At 42.1% G+C, this 19,304-nt stretch overlaps 1 protein-coding gene across 11 annotated transcripts in view; it reads right to left on the reverse strand.

The window, feature by feature from the left end:
• LOC101025291 (SAFB-like transcription modulator) overlaps positions 1-14,929 on the reverse strand; it is a 55,799-nt gene extending 40,870 nt beyond the window's left edge. For all 11 annotated transcript variants that reach the window (XM_031661656.1, XM_031661654.1, XM_031661652.1 and 8 more), the window contains exons 1-2: positions 14,032-14,929; positions 12,989-13,076 (exon numbers count right to left, since the gene is read on the reverse strand). In XM_031661656.1, the coding sequence (XP_031517516.1) occupies positions 12,989-13,076; positions 14,032-14,193 (250 nt within the window). In that variant the 5' untranslated portion in view covers positions 14,194-14,929. The remainder of the gene's footprint in view (positions 1-12,988; positions 13,077-14,031) is intronic.
• Positions 14,930-19,304: the final 4,375 nt, after the last annotated feature.

Here is a 19,304-nt window from a genome sequence, read left to right on the forward strand (position 1 = left end):
ACCCAGGAGGGCAAGGCTGCAGTGAGCTGTAATTATACCAACCACTGCACTCCAGCCTGGGCAAAAGAGCAAGACCCTGTCTCAGAAGCAAAATAAACCAAAACATCAAATCCTCTCCCATACCCACTCACCACCAAACAGCCTATAGAGGAGAACTTTCGGGGGAACTCCTTTAGATCATTTACAAATGCTATTTATTCCTTATAATCACAAACTGCCTTACAATTTGCAAAGCACTTAAAAAAAATTTCAGTTGATTTGTCCAGGCACCCTATGATGGTACATGGGTCCATTATCACAATTTTACAAAAGAGAAAATGAGCCTGAGAGGTTAAATACCTTGCCTAAAACTTGAAAATGGTGCTGTCAGAACTGAAGCCAGGATTTCTCACGACTGATCTTGAATTCCTGCCACTATATTTTATTATGACCTGTATAGAACACATTATTCTAATAAGGAGTGGTGAATTAATTCAATTTAATTATCTTTGAGGCCAGATGCAGTAGCTCATGCCCGTATACCCAACACTTTGGGAGGGTGGGGAGGGCAGATCACTCGAAGCCTGGAGTTCGAGAGCAGCCTGACCAACTAGCAAAACCCCATCTCTACTACAAAATACAAAAAAGTAGCTGGGCATGGTGGTGCATGCCTGTAATCCCAGTTACTTGGGAGGCTGAGGCACTGGGTTCAATCACTTGAACCGGGGAGGTGGAGGTTGCAGTAAGCTGAGATCGCCCTACTGCACTCATGCCTTAGAGACAGAGTGACACTGTCTTAAAAGTAAAATAAATAAATAAGGCCGGGCACAGCGGCTCATGCCTGTAATCTTAGCACTTTGGGAGGCTGAGGTAGGTGGATCACCTGAGGTAAGGAGTTTGAGACCAGCCTGGCCAACACAGTGAAACCCCATCTCTACTAAAAATATAAAATTAGCCGGACATGGTGGCACATGCCTGTAATCCCAGCTAATCGGGAGGCTGAGGCAGGAGAATCACCTGAACCCGGGAGGTGGAGGCTGCAGTGAGCCAAGATTGCAACACAGCACTCCAGCCTGGGCAACAGAACAAGACTCTGTGTCAAAATAAATAAATAAATAAATAAATTAAAATGTTCTGAATGTTCTGGCTGGGCATCGTGGCTCACGCCTGTAATCCCAACACTTTGGGAGGCAGAGGTGGGCAGATCACGTGAGGTCAGGAGCTCGAGACCAGCCTGGCCAACATGGTGAAACCCGTTCTCTACTAAAAACACAAAAATTAGCCAGGCGGGGTGATGGGCAACTGTAATCCCAGCTACTTGGGAGGCTGAGGCAGGAGAATCATTTGCACCCAGGAGGCAGAGGTTGCAGTGAGCCGAGACTGCACCAGTGCACTCCAGCCTGGGTGACAGAGCAAGACTCCATCTCAAAAAAATACAAAATAAAAAATTTTTTAAATAAAAGTATTATATTTGAAATGGCAGTCCTCAGCATAATGACAAATTACATACTATGCACACTCTGTATCGAATTTCACTTCTTTTAGTAATAACAGGAAAATCAAATTACACTTCAGCAACAAAAACAGCAGTCATTACTACTGAAGTGGCATCTATGGTCCAGGTACTAGGATAAATACTTCACATGCATTTATGTACTTGTATTTTAAAATTTTATCCTCACAACTACTCTGAAACAATTATGCCCCTTTTACAAAAGAGAAACTAACTCTGAAAAATTAGATTACAAAGCTAGTAAGTGGCAGTGCTTCAATTTAAACGCAGCCCAATTTCCATTCCTCAAAACCATTAGATCTTTGAGGAGCTACAATATGCCAGTTGTTTAAAATATTATCTCTGTTAGTGTAAACAGAAGCTCCAAAATCCACATGTATAAAATTTTAAAATGTGAGACTCGCCCGATGACTATGACGCATGGGCAACAAGAGGCAGCGCTGGGGTATGTAAAAATGGTCTAACTTTGCTGTCCCATACTATTTCCAACAGCAGTTAAAGTACAATCACACTGGACATTTAATGTTTCAGCTTGTAATCTTAAAAGCCATTAGGACAACATTGTCAAACAGTGATGAAACTGCAGTAACAACCTGATAGATACATAATATTCAAGAAAACTGAAATCTTACATTAGCTTTGCACTGCTTTCATAATTTGTAACTTTTGGCTTGTTTTACACATAGTAAATTAGAAACTATATTGTAACTTCTTTCCTTTTTTTTTTTTTTTTGAGACAGGCTCTCACTCTGTCATGCAGGCTGAAGTGCAATGGCATGATCTCCACTCACTGCAACCTCCGCCTCCCAGGTTCAAGCAATTCTCATGCCTCAGCCTCACAAGGAGCTGGGATTACAGGTGCATGCCACCACACCCAGCTAATTTTTGTATTTTTAGTAAAGACAGGGTTTCAGCATGTTGACCAGGCTGGTCTCGAACTCCTGACACCAGTCGACTATATTGTAATTTCTTATTTTGTAAAAAAACACTTCCCCCTCCGTATTTTAAAATGAGTTTAAAATATAACTCATTTTAAAAAGCTATAATGTTGCCAGGCGAGGTGGCTCACGCCTGTAATCCCAGCACTTTGGAAGGCCGAGGCGGGGGGATCACTTGAGGTCAGGAGTTTGAGACTAGCCTGGCCAACATAGTGAAACCCTATCGCTACTAAAAACACAAAAAAGTAGCCAGGTGCGGTGGCTCATGGTTGTAATCCCAGCTATTTGGGAGGCTGAGGCCTCCCAAAAGCTAGAATTGTTTGAACCCGGGAGGTGGAGGTTGCAGTGAGCCGAGATCATGCCACCGCACTCCAGTCTAGGTGACAAGAGCAACACTCTGCCTCAAAAAAAAAAAAAAAGAAAAGGCTATAACGTTTATCAGCCAGCTCAGAACCTAGTACAACACTATATATATGTATATAATATAGAATATGTATAATATAATGTGTATGTAATATATATGTACAATATATTATATATTACATTAATTATTATATACATATAACATATTATACATATTATATATAAATATATACATATATAAAATAAATACAAAAATATATAATATAAAACCAGCCAATATTCAAGCATTATATCTTTTCTTTTTTCTTTTTTTCTGAGATGGAGTCTGACTCTGTAATCCAGGCTGGAGTGCAGTGGTGTGATCCTAACTCACTGCCACCTCCATCTCCTGGGTTCAAGCGATTCTCCCACTTCAGCCTCCCAAGTAGCTGGGATTACAGGCACATGCCGCCACCACGTCCAGCTAATTTTTGTATTCTTAGTAGAGACGGGGTTTCACCAAGTTGGCCAGGCTGGTCTCGAACTCCTGACCTCAGGTTAGCCACCCGCCTCAGCCTCCCAAAGTGCTGGGATTACAGGGGTGAGCCACTGCACCCAGCCGCATTATATATTTTCTGACTGATAATGGAGTAAATCCTATGCTGGACACTAATGGAAAACAGGTCGGGCATGGTGGCTCGAAATTGTAATCTCAAACCCTTTGGGAGGCCAAGGCATTGGCCTCCATCAGGTAAAGGCATCATTACCTGAGGTCAGAAGTTCGAGACTAGCATGGACAACACGGTGGAGTCCCATATCTACAAAAAACACACAAACTGGCCAGGTGTGGTGGTGTGCACCTGCCATCCCAGCTACTAGGTGGGCTGATGTGGGAGGATCCCTTAAGCCCAGGAGGTCAAGAATGCAGTGAACCAAGATTGCGCCACCACTCCATTTCAATCTGGGTGACAGAGCGAGACTCCTCAAAAATAAAGAAATAGATAATCTCTAAAAGTTAAAAATAAGAAAACAAGGTCTAGATTTCTATTTGGCCCAGCTGGGAGAAAGGGATGACATGGCAGTTCAACTAACTTCGTGTATAACCCCATCCTGTCAGTACATCCTGTCACTACATCTGCAGGTCCCTAACTTTTGTAATATCAAACATGAGAAAGAATTTTAAAGACCAAATCGTCCTTAAATTCCAACAAGCAGCACTATCTTCAGCACATTTTTGTACAGTCAAGTAACCATTTATATCTGTCCCATTTAAACCTTTGCTATCAAAGCTCCTGCAGCAAATCAACTAAACAGTTTCACCTCTTTTGTCCTACAGGGAATCTAGCAACTGCCACAAAACTGTGAAAGTGGCATGACCAGGATGAAGGAACTAACTGAAAGTATAAGACAGATTGAAGCCAAACTTTTTTTTTTTTGGATACACTGTCTCGCTCTTCTTGCCCAGGCTGGAGTGCAGTGCAGTGGCGTGATCTTGGCTCACTGCAACCTCTGCCTTCCGAGTTCAAGCAATTCTCCTGACTCAGCCTCCTGAGTAGCTGGGATTACAGCCTCATCCCACCACACCCAGCTAATTTTTGTATTTTTAATACAGACAGGGTTTCATCACATTGGCCAGGCTGGTCTCGAACTCCTGGTCTCAAGTGATCCACCAGCCTCGGCCTCCCAAGGTGCTGGGATTAGAGGCGTGTGAGCCACCACGCTCAGCCTGAAGCCAAACTTTTATGCTTTGAGGAAAAAACTACAAAATAAATTGGGCAGTAAACATAATCTGAATAACAAAATAAGCAAAATTAACCTATCACATCCTAAACTATCACAGTAGTAACATGGCTATTTTGAAATTACAAAAAAAAAAAAAAAAAAAAAACAACCTAAAATATTATTTGCATGATTTTAGGGTCTAAAGTAAAATGGCAAAGTAAAAATGTATATACAAGAGAAACACAAGACTATAAACATTTATGCAGCATAAATTTGTATAGGTCCAAAAATTCTCAATGAAACCCTCTGAGATATGTTCCAGAATTCACAATTTTCAGATTTTAGAAGAGTAAAATGTTGCATATACTATTTATTAAGTTAAACCTCCCAGTGGCTTCTGGAACAGTATTTCACATTCACAGAAACATTTTGTGCAAGGAAATGTATGCAGATTCACATCAAATGGGATACATTAAGACTACAAATAACTTTGCCACCAAACTTAAGAAAAAACTTTCAGTTTTCAGAACTTTTTGTATTTGAGAATTCTGAACAAAGAATTTTGGATCATAAATTGGCTTTCTCCTCCAAAGGCAAATTGGTTTTTATAAGGGTTTGCAATTTTCTTTTTCCTCCAAAGGCAAACTGGTCCTTATAAAGGTTTGCAATTTTCCTTTTTAAGTACCTCCCAAACAAAAACAAATCCCACTTAACAATGAGTTTTTTTTCTTTGAGACAAGGTCTCGCTCTATCGCCCAGGCTGGAGTGCAGTGGCAGTCATGGTTCACTGCAGCCTCAACCTCCTGGGTCCAAGCAATCTTCCTGCCTTGGCCTCCCAAAGTGCTGGGATTACAGGCGTGAGCCACTGCGCCCAGCCCAAGGAAATTTTAAAATCATTTTGCCAAAATACTTTATGGCTGAGTAACTTTTCCCCTTAAACATCCACAAAAAAAAAAAAAAAAAAAAAAAAAAAAAAAAAAAAAAAAAAAAAAGCTTAGTTATAAAATTTCTGCTGGAAGGGAGGGGAAGATTAAGAAGATATGCCAAACTGAAATGTTTCCAACAACAACCTCTCCTCAGTTGCATGGAGTATCTTAAAACAATCACAGGCCATGCCTTGAATTGTCTGCAAGTGTTTTAGCTTCTCTTCTATTAAACTGACATTTTACCAATAAAATCATTTTTCTGAAAGGCCTTGTACATTGTCTTAAACACAACAGTCATACAATACGTCACTTTGGGTTTTTCGTTTTTGTTTTCGTGGCAGGGTCTTACTCTATTGCCCAGGCTGGAGTGCAGTGGTGCCATCTCAGCTCACTGCAACCTCTGCATCCTGGGTTCAAGTGACTCTCCTGCCTCAGCCTCCTGAGTAGGTAGCCCAACACCACGCCCAGCTAGTTTTTGTATTTTTAGTAGAGATGGGGTTTCACCATGTTGGCCATGCTGGTCTCGAACTCCTGACCTCAAGTGATCCACCCGCCTCGGCCTCCCAAAGTGCTGGGATTACAAGCGTGAGCCATCCCACCTGGCCCAATAGGTCACTTTGAAAAATTACTACAAAGATAATTCACATTCATTGTAATAAACCTTGAATATGCCAAAGGTGTATTTTTCAAATCTCTTACATTTATTATCTAAAGATGAACAGAATAAACATTTCTGGCACACTCCTTCAGGCAGTTGTGCCTACAAACATAAGACTGTCAAAGGTAATTTAACTGGGTTCTTAATGAGTTACCTTTCTACTCTACCAGTAAAAAGAAAATAGTCCTGCCTAACTCTCAGCACCGTTGTGAGAATCAAATAAAGCAATGCAGAAGTTTTTCGAAAACTGAAAAGTATATAAAACAATCTAGAAACTGAGTAGCAGAGAGATGAATAAAAATGATGCTAATTTTCAAGCTTTAGTTTAGATTAGTCAGTAGTTCTTAACTCCAGGTGTACGTAAGAATCACCTGGGGAGCTTTTAGAAAATACATACTGATGCCTGGGCCCCCAACATAACAACCCAAACCAACTCTATGGGGAGTGAAAGCCTGCTTTCTGTATTTTTTAAAACTCAAATCACTAATGCAGGTGCAGATCATGAGCCACAAAGATAAGTGAATCTATCTATAGAAGCTGTTAAGAAGAATACAGACGGAAGGTTATTGTGTTTTGATTCTCCAGACTACAGAAATATTTAAATTCTATCTACCTTCAACAAAACACCATGTATGGTGTGAATCTATTTTAGTTGTTAAAAAGGGGGGGGGAACCCTTAAACATAAACCTCCTGTAAGTACTTGCACACATACCTACACAACTTAGATCAACGTGTGGTAATATGAAATGTACTTTATGTGGCTGATTACTGCATTAGATTGAAACAATTTTTAGAAAGCTTTACAGAGTAAACACGTACTTGATTATAAATATTATGTATGTATATCATATGTAAAATGTTACATATGATAAATTCAGGGTGGTGGGATTATGGGTAATCTTCACTTTCTACTTTTCTGGATTACCTATATATTTTTTTTTTTTTTTTGAGACAGGGTCTTGCTCCATCACCCAGGCTGGAGTGCAGTGGCACCATTTTTGGCTCACTGCAACCTCCTCCTCCCAGGTTCAAGTGATTCTCCTGCCTCAGCCTCCCAAGTAGCTGGGATTACAGGCACATGCCACCACACCCGGCTAATTTTTGTATTTTTACTAGAGAGGGGGTTTCACCATGTTGGCCAGGCTGATCTCAAACTCCTGACCTCGTGGTCCGCCCACCTGGGCCTCCCAAAGTGCTGGGATTACAGATGTGAGCCACCGCGCCTGGCCAAATGTAGGTTTTAATGGCTCTGAAAAAAGGGCTAATTTTGTGAAATGAAAATGACATATACAATCTCTGAGGTTGGACAATATTCCAGCAAAGGTTCAGAGGCTTTTCAGCACAGCATCAATGTGGTAAAGAATAAAAGGACAATGTAATGATTTATGTGTTCTAAAAGTAAGTATACTTTACATATCAATGTGTAAGGAGAAGCCATTAGTGCTCCTCAGAGGCACCTTAAAAAAAAAAAAGATAAAAACTATTAATCCCTGATGTACCTGCTTCTTACAAAGAAATATGCAATTAAAATAGGCACCAAAAGAGATATTTCTTTTTTTTTTTTTTTTTTGAGACCGAGTTTTGCTCTTGTTGCCCAAGCTGGAGTGCAATGGCGCGATCTTAGCTCACTGCAACTTCTGCTCCTGGGTTCAAGAGATTCTCCTGCCTTGGCCTCCCGGAGTAGCTGGGATCACAGCCACATGCCCAGCTAATTTTTTGTATTTTTAGTAAAAACAGGGTTTCACCATGTTAGCCAGTCTGGTCTCAAACTCCTGACATCAGGTGATCCGCCCACCTCAGCCTCCCAAAGTGCTGGGATTACAGGCGTAAGCCACGGCACCCAGCCCAAAAGAGATATTTCTAAAAGCAGTTAAGAAAGCCCCAAAAAGGCCCTCAGTATTCATTCAACAAATATTTTTTGAGCAGTTATTATGTGCCATGCTCTACACTAGGCATTACAGACAGAGGTGAATGAAAAACTACGTCCCAGCTTTCACAGAGCTTTCAGCCTTCGGGTGCCTAAGAAATATCTATAACAATTATATGCCCAAAGTCCTCCTCAATGCCACAGTTCTGATTAAAGTGTCCCTTAACATCTGAACATACTACAGCTGGAGGGAAAAAAAAGCTAATTACAGTACACTATGTTACTATGTTATATGAAATGTGCTTTATATGGCTGATTACTACATTTAATTGACATAAGTTTTAGAAAGCTTTACAGAGTAAACATGTAATTATAAATACGTAGTCTGTGGTATTTTCCACAAAAAATCAGACATTAGATGTTTGGCCAAACCTATAACCTCAAAATATACTTGTTTCTATAGGAGAAAAATCAGCTTTTACACAGCATTTTTAGTCTTTTTGAAGTCGCCAGGTATTGCAATTAAGTTTTCACGTCGGTAAGTACTGCAGTACACACGTTCTAAATCCTGTACTGATTAACCACATCACTTTTGCTGAAGTTAATTGGTGACTTTAGAGGTTGAAAATCTAAAAGAAAAGGATATGCCAGTGTCAGGTAAACCAAAAGTCTTTAAATCTATAATCTCTAAAACAACCTAATGAGAAGTTAGCTCTACCTGTTTAGCTACTTTTTAAACACACACCCAATTAATGTAACCGTAAACTTCAATGGGTGAAGCTTTCTTCTAAGTTACCTATTTAAAAGTTCATAACAGAGTGTGAAAAGACTCAATAAAGCTATTCTAAGATACAAACGTCCACTCTATTAACTACATCTAAAGGAATTTTATAAATATGTTGTTATAAATGTCAGAGCCCACTATAACATTATCAACATTGTTTGTGCTTGTAATAGCTGCATTTAAAAAGTATTCTAGGAGAAACTTAAAAATGTAGGTTCCTTTCCCTCTAACCTCTCTAAATACAATCATTTTAACATACCTTTTTAAAAGTTACCCTATAGTTATTTTATAGGAGATAAGCTTAATGTTTCACCAAAGTATTTTTTCCATACCCAGGAAGCTTCTCTCTTGTCATTTAACTTTTAATCACTACCTTAATATTGTCATAAGAATGATTTCTTTTCCTGACAAGCTATTATACATTATGTCTTGCTGATGTCCACATAATTACCTCTAAGTAATCCCCTTCTTGGCACTTTTCGTTTTCTAATAATTTGTGCTGAAGAAAAACTATACTGATTTCCTATGAGCTTACTTGTTGCTTCCTTAAACATCATTTTAGTTAAACAGAAAGAATTTTCTTCTCATTTTTGGCTATATAATTATTAAATTTCAGAACTAAAAGAGCCTTATAGGTGAACCAGTAAAATTTCCAGTTTTACAAAAGATAAAACAGGCTCATTGAAGGAAAAGTGGCATAACCAAGATGCAATTATTTCAAGGTAGATACCAGTAAGTAAAGCAAGATCTGGCAAAAGAATTGGATGTAGTAATTCAGCAACTTGACTGAAAAACTGACATCAGCCAAGCACAGTGGCTCACTTTGGGAGGCCGAGGTGGGAGGATTACCTGAGGTCGGGAGTTCGAGACCAGCCTGACCAACATGGAGAAATCCCTCTCTACTAAAAATACAAAATTAGCTGGGCGTGATGGCGCATGCCTGTAATCCCAGTTACTCGGGAGGCTGAGGCAGGAGAATCGCTTGAACCCAGGAGGCAGAGGTTGCAGTGAGCCGAGATTGCATCATTGCACTCCAGCCTGGGCGACAAGAGCGAAACTCCATTTCAAAAAAAAAAAAAAGGAAAACTGACATCACATTAAAACAATATTTAATATATCCTTGGTTTTAAAATCTGTTCATTATTGATATTTTAATAAGTTTCTCTATATAAATTTGGTTTCTAAAAGTTATTACTTAAACATCTTAATTCTTTTTTAAAATAGAGATAGGATCTCACTATGTTGCTCAGGCTGGTCTTCAACTCCTGGCCTCAAGCGATCCTCCCGCCTTGGCCTTTTGGGATTATAGGCATGAGCCACTGCGCCTGGCCTAAAATAATCTTATCACTGTGTAAACTGGCAGAGAAAACATCTCAAAGGCTAGAACTGAGTTGGTATGACGCATTTAAGCAAAACTGGCTCTAAAGATGATCAGTAGCGCTTGGAATTTGACACGAGCATTCTTTAACAAGTAAACTGGGTTCAAAATCTCTCATACTAAAAATAATAAAAATAAAATAATTGAATCAATAAGCATCTTTATTGTAAATTAATTCAAACTACGTTTGGAGGTGGAGATTTACATTATATTCTTTGTAATTCACAGGATTTTCATAACAATGATGGCCGGAATTCAAGGAGACAAGAGCTTTTTGTCATGCATCTCTTACAAGGAGGCCTGCTGCAGACAAATGATTAAACGTTACAACTTTTTTTTTTTTTTTTTTTGAGATGCACTCCTGCTCTATCGCTCATGCTGGAGTGCAGCGGTGTGACCTCGGCTCAATGTAATCTCCGCCTCCTGGGTTCAAGCGATTCTCCTGTCTCAGCCTCCTGAGCAGCTGGGACTACAGGCGCGTGCCACCACGCCCAGATATATACATATATACATATTTTTTGTATTTTTAGTAGAGACGAGGTTTCACCATGCTGGCCAGGCTGCTCTTGAACTCCCGACCGCAGGTGCTCCACCTGCCTTGGCCTTCAAAGTGCTGGGATTACAGGTGTGAGCCACTGCGCCCGGCCCCCAAATGTTACAACTTCTAACTGAATACCTTAGGACCTCTTAACATCAGAGTTATGGAATAAAATTCAAATATAACCCATACAAAGAAAAAAATTAACAAACATACTGATAAAAATAAATAATGTTTACTTATTTAAAATGTTGTGGTGGCACGTGCCTGTAGTCTCAGCTACCAGGGAGGCTAAGGTGGGAGGGATCACTTAAGCCCAAGAGTTTGAGGCTACAAAGAGCTATGATGGCACCACTGCACTCTAGCCTGGGCAACAGAGCAATACCCTATTAAAAATATATATACACACACACCCCTATATATTCATACCTATATATTTACCTGTATATCATATATATGATATATACCTGTATGTCATAAAATGTATTGAAAAAATCCTTAAAATTTTATATTGCTGAAATTATTTCTAATGGTGAGATAAATGATGTTCCCAGTCAAAACTGAAAAAGGGGCTGGGCACGGTGGCTCATGCCTGTAATCCCAGCACTTTGGGAGGCCAAGGCAGGCAGATCACCTGAGGTCGGGAGTTCGAGACCAGCGTAACTAACATGGAGAAACCCTGTCTCTACTAAAAATACAAAATTAGCCGGGTGTGGTGGCACCTGCCTGTAATCCCAGCTACTATGGAGGCCGAGGCAGGAGAATCGCTTGAACCTGGCAGGCGGAGGTTGCGGTGAGCCAAGATCATGCCATTGCACTCCAGCCTGGGCAACAAGAGCGAAACTCCATCCCCCCCAAAAAAAAAAAAACTGAGGAAAAAAAAACTGAAAAAGGGATATACACAGAAATTAAAAATAGATGAGAACAGAATAAATCATGTTTATTTTCAATGCTAAAATAATAGTCAACTCAAACAACCTGGGACTATGACAAAGCACAGCATGCTAGGTAAAAGATATGAATCAAAACCACTACAAGACACATGGTTAATTCCTGATATACTTATTTCTGAATTTTTATCATTTTCCATTTTGAAATAGCCTCTGGTTTGTTAGCAGTCTTCTCAGGACAAGCTTCTCTAAACACAGGAAAATGTATCTCTCAAAGTGATACACTGAGTCAGAGTTATCTTAAAAGCTACCTTTAAGATAACTTTTTTACTTCTCTAAACTGCATCTTCATCTCTCCCAGGGAATGCTTCTTAGCCCTTTTCAATTTCCTTTGGCACAAACAGGGGACTTTCCTAACCTAGGAAGACTCAAAATAGTGAGTCGTCCTCATCTCTGATACCCAGGTGTGCTTAAGATCAAAATTTAATATTCCCTTCTTTTCAAGATTAAACCATTTTATTTTAGTTGCAATCATTCAGTCGTTGGGAGTAACATTTGGATCACTTAAAGCAGTGAAGAAAATTAGATTACAAAAAATGCAGCAGCTGTCCATGACAAACTCTGCATGAAAATTGTAGGTAAGGACCAGAATACAGATATATCATGTCCACCCTCTGCCACTGTCCTTATAGGAGGGAGAAATTTGCAGTTATTCAAGTAAAGGTTTCACTCGCCAAGAAGCCTTAAAAAATACCTAAGTTCCATTCATACTGCAAAATGTTCATTTAAAACCACTTTTAGCTAGTCACTAAATCATTATATCCTGGAAATAAATATATTCTGCTCTAGCTTAAAAGTTACAAAAGAAGAATCTTTAACATCCCTATAATTTAAACCTTTTTAAAGCTAATTAATCATGGATTTTTCCCTCTACCTTGTTAGTATGATTGGTGAGGTCTTTTTGAATTTCACTAAAAATTAGGAGGTATAATGGCATAAATGCAAATTAAGTTCACCAAGTCAAACAAAGTACTAAACATAAAGGTTATAGAATTTTAATATACTAAAGAAAACAGCAAGGAGGCAAGGTGAAAGATTTGGTAGGAATTCCATCAATACTCTGCCAATTGTGGGGCAAGGTAGACATGTGTTAAACTGTATTTTATTCAGGTCTTCACACTATGAAGCATCATCACACAACTTGACTTTGTAATTTTTTTCGGAAGCAATAAAGAACTGTTCTCACTTTCTAATCAGCTTCAGCCGAATCTTAAGGGCTACAAGTCACCCAAAGCCTGGCAACAGTAACTTTTCTTCCTTGACCCAAGAAGGCAGAGTGCCAGAGGGAAATAGCAAAGAGTAGCACTATATAAACAGGGCAAGTGGCACAAGAGCAGAGGCAAGTTATATAACCAAAATATATTTTAAAATATGTTCATAACTCGTAACAACCTTTGCCTTTAGTTGGTTTCTTGTTTGGAGTATCAGTTGAAACAGTTAATTCAATATTATCTGGATCGCCTCCTTCCTCTTCAATAGCCTACATTAGAAAGAGAAGTTAATATGCTACACAATCTATCTAAACTTATTTTATAAAAACGAAATGAAAAAAAAATTTAGCAAATCTCAAGCCATTAGAATTGCCAGTTATTTCATAAACCGACTTCAAAAATGAGCAATTAAACTACACGAAAGAGTGAGAGAAACTTTCAGGGGGAGAAAAATCATTAGGTATCAAAATCGCAAGGAGTTTTAAATTCTACCATGTCAAGATAATTAAATATCACATCATACTGGCCAAAAATCTAAATATGTTATATTGCAGAAAAGTTGCTAGCTACTAAAGTAAATAACTAAAAAGAGTTTTCCTAGTTTCTGTAATGCAAACTTACTGCTACTCTACTACAATTCCAACGCTCACTCAAACCAGAAAGCTAATCAGGAATGAAAAAGTAATTATTGCGCTGATGCAAAAACTAAAAGCCTAGTGGAAAACAAAAACTCTCTCTGTCACCCACCCATCAACTCCCACTACCAATTCCCCCTCAAGATGGGGAAGAAACGGTTGGGCACAATTAAACGGTAACTTCGCAGAAGTCACCAAACTAACCATTCCCTCTGAGGCCAAGAAATGCACACGCTCACCATGGCTAAAGGCTGGAGACCGAGCGCCTCCCCGGTCTCCACGATCGCCCTTGGGAGGCCGCGCCGGCCGGCCGCAACCCTCGCAGGCTGGCGGGGACGTCCCGGGGAGGCGGAGGCACGCTAGGCTGCTGTGGCCGGTCCCTCGCAGGCCCGGCCCGGGGCGCGGGGGCAGGGGCACCGCGTAAGGGTCCCCGTCCTCCACGCTCGCGGGAGCCGCCCCGGGCCTCCCTACCATGCTGCCCCGCAGGTCCCAGCTGCTGCGGGCGGCCGGAGGCTGCGGCGGAAGCGGGGCGCCGAGGCGCGGCCTAAGCTCTCCTCCCCGGTCCTTCCCAGTCCTCGCCGGGCCTCACCTGCTTGAGTCGGGAGATGAGCACGGTCTTGACTCCGGTGATGTCTAAGTTCCGCCGCTTCAGCTCGGACTTCAGATCGATGACCCGCAGATCGGTGATCTTTTTACCTTCCGCCTGACCCGAGGCGGCCGAGGCTGCCACCGCACCGGTAGCGGCAGCCATCTTAGAAGAGCAGCGCGCTGCCGAGGCAGCGAGTGGGCTGCAGGGCGGCGGCAGCAGCGCCAACTTCCACCCAGGCCTCGGCGGCCGCCGGCGCCGCACAGCGCTGCGCACAATGAGCCGCTGGCCCCTCCCCCGGTCCGCCACCCTAGCGCAACCTGCAGCAGCAGCCAGCACCCGGATGACGGCCGCGCGTGCGCATTGGCTCAGGGACCAGCAGCGGCGCGTACGGTCGGGCGGGCGGCGGACACTTGGGCGGTGCGTTCCCTTGTGTGTACTGGGAGGTCAGGCACGTCCTATCGCAGCAACGTCTGCCGCGCCGCCGTTCCCTCGTCGCTTCGTTAGCCATTTTCTTGCAACTCCTGAGCCTTCAGCAACAACGATGTGTAGGCACTGAATGACAGTGCGCGCGTTACTCAACACAAACCGAGAAGGCGCGTGCGCGCGCTGAACCTCTCAGGGAAATACTTTATCAGTTCTGCTGAATAATCGAAAAATTGTCGCCGGTGTGCACCAACGAACTAGGTTCCCCGAGTTCCATTCAAAAGACCTCAAAGCAATTCTGGGACTGTTAGTGCAAAGAATAGGAAGGCCTGGCTTTTGACACATGTCTCATTGGCTGTTTCAGGAGAAAACATCATCGCCCTGCTGATGGCAGCTTAGTTTATTCTAGGGCTGCCCCTGCTCGCTTGAAAACAGGAAAACTTTCGTGTTGACCTCAGGTTTGCTATCCTCCCCGATAGACGTGATGGCTCCACACGAAATTGTTCAATGAATGAGAAAACTAGTTTATAAGTACTTGTTGCCGTTATCATATACTGTGTTCACTATTTTGCCCCTCAAAATTTGGGATTCCGAGAACAGTGACCATCTTCTTATGGAGGATCGGCCTGTAGAAGTGAGTACCTATTTGTAATTTTACTTTGTATTATTCATTATCAAAGTGAAAGCACTGATAGAATAAAACGATTCTATAAATTCCATAAGGTGAGTATGATGCACAATTAACTATAATGTGTTTCCTGGTTTTACAACTTAAATTCCTGAGATCTGACTCACTTTAGGTTACTTTTTCTGATTGGCTCAAAAAGAAGAAGACTGGACGTTATAAAAGAATACCTGACATTAGGGTAGTTCTTTACAGTTTATAAGGCACTTTGACATACAGTAACCCCCTTAATCCTTCCCAACTCTGTGAGGTAAATCTCCGTGAGGCTTAGAGAGATTAAATGACTTGCCCATGTTCACACAGCTGGTATGTGGCAGAGCTGCGCTCAAATCCCAGCCTCCTGATTCCAAATGCAGCTCTGTCTCTGCTACAATATTGGTTTCCACAGCAATAAGCTTAGGAACGCAGCAGTTCCAGAAATCTCCTGGCCCATCCCTTTGAGGTCAGGAGTTCAAACCAAACTGGTCAAGAGAAAAACCCATTCTCACAAAAAAATACAAAAAATTAGCCGGGTGTGGTGGTGGCACTTGTAATCCCAGCTATTCGGAGACTGAGGAGAATCACTTGAACCCGAGGCAGGTGTTGCAGTGAGATCCAGTCACTGCACTCCAGCCTGGACAATGAGGCTGGCAACCCTGTCTCCAAAAAAAGCAAAAAAAAAGCTGGGTGCTGTGGCTGCCTGTAATCGCTGCACTTTGGGAGGCCAAGGTGGGTGGATCTCACCAGAGGTCAGGAGTTTAAGACCAGCCTGGCCAACATGGTGAAACCCATCTCTACTAAAAAATACAAAATTATCTGGGCGTGGTGGCACGCCATTGCATCCTAGCTATTTGGGAGGCTGAAGCAGGAAGAACGCTTGGAACCCAGGGAAGTAGAGGTTGCAGTGAGCTGAGATCACGCCATTGCACTCCAGCCTGGGCAACAGAGCTAGACTCCATCTCAAAAAAAAAAAAAAGAAAGAAAAAAGAAAAAAAAAATGTTCTGACCCAGTCCTCAAGATTGTAAGAGATTTACCTAGGGACTTACAGCTACACTCTCTCTTGTTTTTGTTTTTGTTTTTATTTTTTTGAGACAGGGTCTCACTGTGTCACCCAGATTGGAGGGCAGTGGTGTAATCATGGCTCACCGCAGCCTCAACCTCCCAGGCTCAAGTGATCCTCCCACCTCAGCCTCCTGAATAGCTAGACTACAGGCCCCTGCCACCCCACCTGGCTAATTTTTGTATTTTTTGTAGAGATAGGGTTTCACCACATTGTTGCCCAGTCTGGTCTCGAACTCCTGGGCTTAAGCAATCCTTTCCCCTCAGCCTCTCAAGTAGCATGCCAGCACACTCAGCTAATTTTTCTTTTTTCTTTTCTCTTCTTTTTTTTTTTTTTTTTTGTAGAGACAGGGTCTCACTATGTTGCCCAGGCTGGCCTCAAATTCCTGGGCTTAAGCTCTCCTCCTGCCTCAGCCTCCCGAAGTACTGGGATTACAGGCGTGAGCCATCACACCTAGCCCAAATAGGCTTTTAAACTTTTCCTACCTTGAAACATCTTCATTGGACTCAGCTATTTCCTATTGGCAATAGTTATATTACTGTGTACTTGTCTTAATGAAAAGTGCATAGCTTATATTAAATAGTGATGGGGAGATAAATCATATAGATGTCTCTCTGAAGATAAGGAAGATGTTTGACAAAACATTTTGAAACTTTTTAAAACATCAAAACCATAAAAGAAATAACAAGATAATGAGAAATTGCTGGGCCAAAAATTGAGAGAAGGCTGAAATCTAGAGAGAGGAGACCACCATTTGGAGTAAAAGAAGTTACTTGCTAATGCTGAAAGGCAGGTGAGATTTGAGCACCACTTTTGGGTGATTTAAGGGACAAAAGGTGGAGCCCAGAGTCTGCCAAAGGAAGGGGGCCTGATTTGCCATCCCAAACTTAGTTTTTTTGTTGTTGTTTTTTGGGGTATTTTTGTTTGTTTGTTTTTTGAGATGGAGCCTTGCTCGCTCTCAGGCTGGAGTGTTGTGGCCTAATCTCAGCTCACTGCAACCTCCACCTCCCAGCTTCAAGTGAGTCTCCTGCCTCAGCCTCCTGAGCAGCTGGGATTACAGGCATGAGCCACCACACCCAGCTAAATTTTTGTATTTTTGTAGAGATGAGGTTTCACCATGTTGGCCAGGCTGGTCTCATACTCCTGACCTCGCTGGTCTCGAACTCCTGACCTCGAGTACTCTGCCTGCCTCAACCCCCCAAAGTGCTGGGATTACAGGCGTGAGCCACCGCTCCTGGCCCCAAAGTTACTTTTGAAACACTAAAGGACTGCTCTCTAGAAGAAAACATGAACTTAGAGTAAGGAAAGCCTTGCATAGACTGCAGCCATCTTGATGTCATGCTAATGTCATGAAGTCATGTTCTAAGACGTAACAGTGTCATATTATTGCCACTGCTACCTAGCAGAAGCAAATGTAAATTATCCTTGAAGGGAGATACAACACATTACCTATGTTCACCAATTGCTTTTACAAATATTTTTAAAGTTACAGTGTCTAGGCCATCCACGGTGGCTCACGCCTGTAATCCCAGCACTTTGGGTGGCCGAGGCGGGAGGATCACCTGACGTCAGAAGTTCAAGACCAGCCTGACCAACATGGTGAAACCCCGTCTCTACTAAAAATACAAAAAGTAGCCAAGTGTGGTGGCACGTGCCTGTAATTCCAGCTACTGGGGAGGCTGAGACAGGAGCACGCTGAACCAGGTGGTGAGGCTGCGAGCCGATTGCACCACCGCACTCCAGCCTGCCAGAGCGAGACTGCACTCCAAACAAATAAATAAACAACAAGGCCATCTCGCCCCAAGCACTTGGCAGAATAGAGATTGAGGTCGGGCGCGGAAGTCAGCTCAAAAAATCCCAGCACTCGGTGTCAGAGTCGTATGATCACGAGGTCAGGAGATGAGACCATCCTACACGGTGAGTCCCCATTCTACTAAAAATACAAAAATCCAGCCGGGCAGGTGACAGGCCAGTCCCAGCTGGCTGAGGCAGGAGAATGGCGGCGGAACCCGAGGCGGAGCTTGCAGTGCATTGAGATCCGGCCACTGCACTCCATTCGCGACAGAGCAAGACTCTGTCTCAAAAAAAAAAAGTGATTGAGAAGGAGAAATTGGAAATATCCAGCACAGAGAAAGCGAGGGACAGACAGAATTGAGAGAAATCCGTGGCCAATTGTAGTTGAAATTTCAGAAAGAAAAGAGAATGGGTCAAACCAATCTCTGAAGAGATCATAGATGATAATTTTCTAAAATTTACAAAACCCTATTGATCCATAGATTCACAGTTCCACGCGGCTCAAGTAGGATACATTTTAAAATCATATATGGACACATCATAGTGAAAACTACAGAAGATCAAAAGATAAAATCTTTTTAAAGGAGGCATCACTTCATAGGAGCAAATATAAGATAAATGTTTACTTTTCTTTTTTTTCTTTTTCTTTTTTTTTTGAGATGGAGTCCCTTGCTCTGTCACCCAGGCTGGAGTGCAGTATGTGCCGATCTCTCGCTCACTGCAACCCTCCTCCTCCTCCGGTTCGCTTATTCTCCTGCCTCAGCCTCCTCGAGGAAGTGGTGATCACAGGTGTATGCCAACACACCTAGCTAATTTTTGTATTTTTAGTAGAGACAGGGTTTCACCTCATATTGGCCAGGATGGTCTCCCTATCTCTTTGACTTGATCTCACATTCTCCTCATCAGCCTCTTCAAAGTGCTGGGGATTACAGGCATGAACCACCATGCCTGGTCAATGTTTACTTTTCTTTTCTTTCTCTTTCTTTTTTTTTTTTTTTTTTTTTTTTTGAGATGGAGTCTCACTGTGTCACTCCAGGACTGGAGTGCAGTGGAGGATCTCAGCTCACTGCAACCTCCACCTCCGGTTCAGGGCGATTTTCCTGCCTCAGTCCTGAGTAGCTGGGATTACAGGCGCCACCATGCCCAGCTAATTTTGTATTTTAGTAGAGACGGGTTTCTCGCCGCATGTTGGCCACACTGGTCCTGAAACTCCTGACCTTGTGATCCCCCACCTGGGCCTCCCAAAGTTCTGGGCTTCAGCTGAACCACTGGGCGCTCAGTGAATATTTACTTTCAACAGCAAAAAAGGAAATCGGAAAATAGCAGGTTGA

Source organism: Papio anubis, unplaced genomic scaffold, assembly GCF_008728515.1.
Source record: "Papio anubis isolate 15944 unplaced genomic scaffold, Panubis1.0 scaffold216, whole genome shotgun sequence".
NCBI lineage: Eukaryota > Metazoa > Chordata > Mammalia > Primates > Cercopithecidae > Papio > Papio anubis.